At 45.1% G+C, this 4,571-nt stretch overlaps 1 protein-coding gene across 1 annotated transcript; it reads right to left on the bottom strand.

Annotated features, from left to right (window-relative positions):
* Positions 1 to 1,310: 1,310 nt before the first annotated feature.
* LOC119344648 lies at positions 1,311 to 2,784 on the bottom strand. Its single transcript, XM_037615025.1, has 2 exons — positions 1,793 to 2,784; positions 1,311 to 1,664 (listed from the first exon to the last, which is right to left on the bottom strand). Exons 1-2 carry the CDS (start codon positions 2,042 to 2,044, stop codon positions 1,326 to 1,328), a joined length of 591 nt encoding a protein of 196 aa, XP_037470922.1. The 5' UTR covers positions 2,045 to 2,784; the 3' UTR covers positions 1,311 to 1,325.
* Positions 2,785 to 4,571: the final 1,787 nt, after the last annotated feature.

Below are 4,571 nucleotides of genomic sequence, written 5' to 3'. Positions count from 1 at the left end.
CCTCTCGCTCCTCTTCTCCGGCTGCAGCAGCTCCCCCCCTCCTCTTGCGCAACCACAATTGCATGGCTCCTGCCCTCTCTTCTCCCCCTTCCCCTCCCTTTGCTCTTTCTTACATGCTCAGATCTGCACCAGCTTGTCATGCCTTTCCTGCTCTTTTATGTGTTATGCTATACACAGCTCCTCTGCTGTTAGGTGCTGCTGCTACCTCTCTTATAGTAGTTGGCTAGTTGCTTACTGCTTAGTGGATGGATTAGAATAATGGCTACTAATGCATATGTGCTCACTGGTGGATTAGAAGCAAGGTACGTATGTCTCACTAAATGGTACTCTATTCTACTGCCCATCAGGTTCAGAGTCTGTCTAAAGTGTCACCTCACTTTACGCTTTAGCGCTTAAGCAGTGAGGCGCCCCCTCAGCGCCTCGCTTCCCTTTACCGCTTTAAAAACATACGGTGTGAGTGCCTTGCGGATTCTTCCTTGTGGGAGATACAAGGTGGAATGAAAGGCAGTGCACCCTCTTTCCTTATCTCTATTAGACGCAAGTTGTAGTGTATCTATAGGAGCAAACCACATACCCTTTACTTTGAGACGATGCATACTCAGTGTAGATCTAATGTAAGTCTTGCAGAGTACGTCATGTACTCACCCTTGCTATTCAAACCAAGTTGCTGCAGAGGACTTCACCGACATTGAAGGTGGCTACTTCGGAAAACTTACTGACGACGAGTTAGATAGAAGGTCCCAGGTGGCAGTCTGAGCCTTGGGAGGGCCTTTCGTTTATCTCCAACCTCTTGGGCGCATTTGATATTTTTGCCTATAACCAGACTATTTACTTCGTTGAATGATGTAATGTTGGATCATGTTGATCTCTAGTTGTAACAATAACTTAGTAGCTCATGTGAACTCCATACCTTGTATATGTTATCGTTCGAGTTCTATGATGATACTTATTACGTTTCAACCCATAGCGTGTCATAGTGCGTGTATGTACGAAAGTACACTTTGCGGGTAGGATATGGCTTCTATTCTACACCTTGTAGGCAATTGCACTAAACTTGGAATAGTACCGAATCCGGGGTCCGACAATGTGGCTGTTATTAAGCTTTGACTACTTTTCATAAATTAAACACATTGGATAGTGCAACAATCAAACAGAAATTATAAGGGGGAGCTTGGCCAGCATTGCTGGGTTATTTTGTCTTATTTCCATATTTGTCAAAACTAGTCAAAGTCTAGTTGAAAGAACACATCAAAGTGCAGTAACAAAATTTGAAGCACGGAAAATCAATAGCTGATATTTGTTAGCAAAGATGTGCCTCATGCAGTTTACCCTTTTCTAATTGCAAATAAGACAACATACCTGGCTCTTTCAATAGCCTCTTTCTTCTCTATTTCCAGTGCTGTCCTTTGGGCTCTAATCTTCGTTATCATCTCTAGTTTCTCACCTGCCATAGGATCTTTGTAAGGAGTTGCACTTTTCTTTCTCTTAACTGGAGCAGTTTTTGCATGTGCATCGTCCAAGCTGACAGCTCTGTGTTGAATAGATTTCTTTTTTTCACGCTTTGCACCTGGTTCTCTCGGAGTTCTTTGTTTACGCGGTACTTTAGATCCAGAAGATGTTCCATGATAGCTATTAATTGCACTGCAAACACGTTCACGGTATTCCTGCAAGAAAATCAAATGTTTCTACCATTAGTTTATGCAATATGAATAAGCCATATATTGCCCCGAAGACATTGGAATGAGAGGATGAGAACCATGAAATATGTTCAGCAAGGCATAGATAATCTTACTCGATCCAACCACTTCGCAGCAATGGCTTCTGCAATTTTTCTCCTCTGCTCTGGGGTTTTTGGCGCTCTTCTATTACCTGTCGGCCTAGGCATTGATCTTCTTTGCTGGACTTTCTCCAACCATTCCTGCCGCAGTTGCTCAGTCAACATTTTATGTGAATTCCATTGGAAGGCAACTCCACCAGCAAAGCCCTTCCTAGCTGCATTTGCTATCATTTCCCGCCACTGCACAAAGCAGCCATCCTGAACCATTAGCTTCTGTAGACGCAAGCTCCACCCACGCCTCACTCCCAATGATATCTTAATTTTGGTCTCTTCACTGTATCAAGTACAAACAAAAAAAATAGCAATTACTACAAAAGCATCTACAATTAAATCGATGTGGGTAGTTCTAGAAATCATGAAACTAAGGAACTGCAGTTAACTTTTTTTTAAAGAACTGCAGTTAACTTTTTTTTAAAGAACTGCAGTTAACTTATTACAGAGTTTAGACTTGTGGGTTGTGGCACAGTTGCAGGTTTGGATATGGCCAAGGGGAGTATGAAGTGGCATGTGCAAACATTGCGAAATCAAGCGAACGAGCTCTTCGGATCAGCTCGTTATAGTGCATGAGCTTGTGTAGGCCACGCTCCATCTCTTGAAGTGTATGTGCAAACACTTGAATCATGCCGAAACTGAGACAAGCTCGAGTAGCTTGTCGAGCTCAAGCTATTTGAACATCCCTATGTTTGAGGAACAAACTTGCCAACAGAATAATAAGTCAGATCAAGAATTAGTACAAGACGTATGCACAGAAGTACATGGCCCCACCATGGCACTTCCCAATCATGGGATGAGATCTCCAATCTCCATGCTAGGCAGTCTACTTTCGGAATTAGGGAGATATGTTTTAGCATAGGCCGTGAGCCAATTAAGATAAGATCTATGATATGTTCTAAGTCGTCACATGCCATCATGATATCATCATCAAGCTCCATAACAGCTCTCGTCTTTATTTTTTCATCTATGTTGAATCTATTGTTCAGAGAGTTCTTATCTTCAACTCTGACCCTGACAGGAACAGCTGACTTGAATTCATTTTGCACTGGGGGGCGGCCTTTATTCCAGATAACCACAATCTCCCTCACTGATGCACATTTGGAGTAATGCTCCACAAACATCTTCAGATTCCAAAGACGGGCATCATATGTCATAGTTAACAGCGTGAACTGTGAGTACCTAGCCTTGATTGGATATGGCTCTTGAGCACCATTGCCACCATATATGCAGTGAGTTCCAAGACAAGTTAGAAAAATTAAGACTAGTATTACTAGCACAACATAAACTCGTCCCTTCCAAGTTCTGTAGTTGATTCTCCCACCAAGAAGAGAACCCAACTTGTTCAAACTGGAAAACAGCGAACTTAGCTTATTACCTATGTTGGATTGTCTGGCCTCTAAATAAAGAAGATTCCCTATGAGGAACAAAGCAAGCAAGAGTTCAGAGGAGTAACTCTTTTATCATGCCCCAGGGGCGAAAGCCCCCATACCTCATTACACCCTAGTACGAAACATTTTTGGTATCAGAGTCAACGATCTCCATTCCGCCGGTTGCCATGACCTTGCCCATGGATCTAAGCACCCTGTCTCCCTGCATACTTTCAACTATGGGCCAACTGCCATCCTTGCTGAATATCAGCTTGCAATTCCCGAGCTAGCAACCAGGTTGTGTTATCTTAAGACGTCAAAACCAGTCCCGCCGATGCCCTCAACGGCACTCTCCATGGGTGTTGCCACTAACACAAATAGTGGTGCCATTGCATGTGTGCAGGCACCATCATTGCAATCCGCTGCTGCACTCGTCATTGCATCTGCACCGGCACAAAAATCAGGCAGCCTATGGACTCACTGCCGCCATCTGCACATGCACTCATTGAGCCAGGCAGTGGTGCCATCAGTCTGCTCAACGATGTTGGAGATATACTAGTCCCTTCTTTTTTTGCGCATCGAGATATACTAGTTGTGACGACCAATAGGGGAGAATCAATCGCACAAGAGGGGAATTTGGGGAGGAGCAGAGGTAGGGGACGAGAGTAGGTAGGAGAAGGGGAGAGACCGAATTGACTTGTTCTTTCATTAGATACCCAGTACATACCCAGTACACCAGTGGCGGATCTAGAATCTTACCAATGTGGGGGCAAGCATGGGACATGGTGGTTGAACGGCACAAAAATGAGCATAATGTATATAAATATGCACTAGTAGTAAAAGTAAATTTGCAATTTTTTTGTGGGGTCCGTGGCCCCCACCACCCCACCCCTAGATCCGCCACTGCAGTACACTGGAGAGGTTTGGCTAAGTACCCACACAAACGCTACCACTGGTTACAATGGGCCACAGCCGGCCCATGGACTCACTGGGCTCAGCCCGTACTACCCTTCTCCCTAATCAGTCCACCGCTACGCAGTAGCAGGTGTGACAATTGCCCCCTCTTGAGCGGAAGCGTCGTCCTCCCAGATCGGTGCCGTAGGGTAGCGTTGCCTCAGAACTGTTCTTCCCAGGTTGCAGACGCGTCCGAGAGGGATGACCATTGTACTCGGACTTGCACGATGGAGGCGTTCCCTTTCTTGACCATGCGGCGCTCCAGGATAGCTTCCGGTACGAGTGTTGCAGCTGTGAGATCTGGTGTCTTGGGCAGTTCAGAGAATACTGGTGTTTAGTCTGGAGTGAACGGCTTCAGCTGGGACACATGAAAAACGTTGTGAATGCGACTATCAAGTGGCAGAGTTAACCTGTACGCC

Source organism: Triticum dicoccoides, unplaced genomic scaffold (assembly GCF_002162155.2).
Source record: "Triticum dicoccoides isolate Atlit2015 ecotype Zavitan unplaced genomic scaffold, WEW_v2.0 scaffold177773, whole genome shotgun sequence".
NCBI classification, from domain to species: domain Eukaryota; kingdom Viridiplantae; phylum Streptophyta; class Magnoliopsida; order Poales; family Poaceae; genus Triticum; species Triticum dicoccoides.
The sequence above is the reverse complement of the archived record's forward strand: the minus strand, read 5'-3'. Positions and strand labels throughout refer to the sequence as shown.

Excerpts from the sequence above, each read along its gene's own strand:
- LOC119344648 (XM_037615025.1), bottom strand. The coding sequence starts at position 2,044 with ATGGTTCAGGATGGCTGCTTTGTGCAGTGGCGGGAAATGATAGCAAAT. Across the intron at positions 1,665-1,792 it reads CTGCGAAGTGGTTGGATCGA|GAATACCGTGAACGTGTTTG; the intron begins GTAAGATTATCT and ends ATTTTCTTGCAG.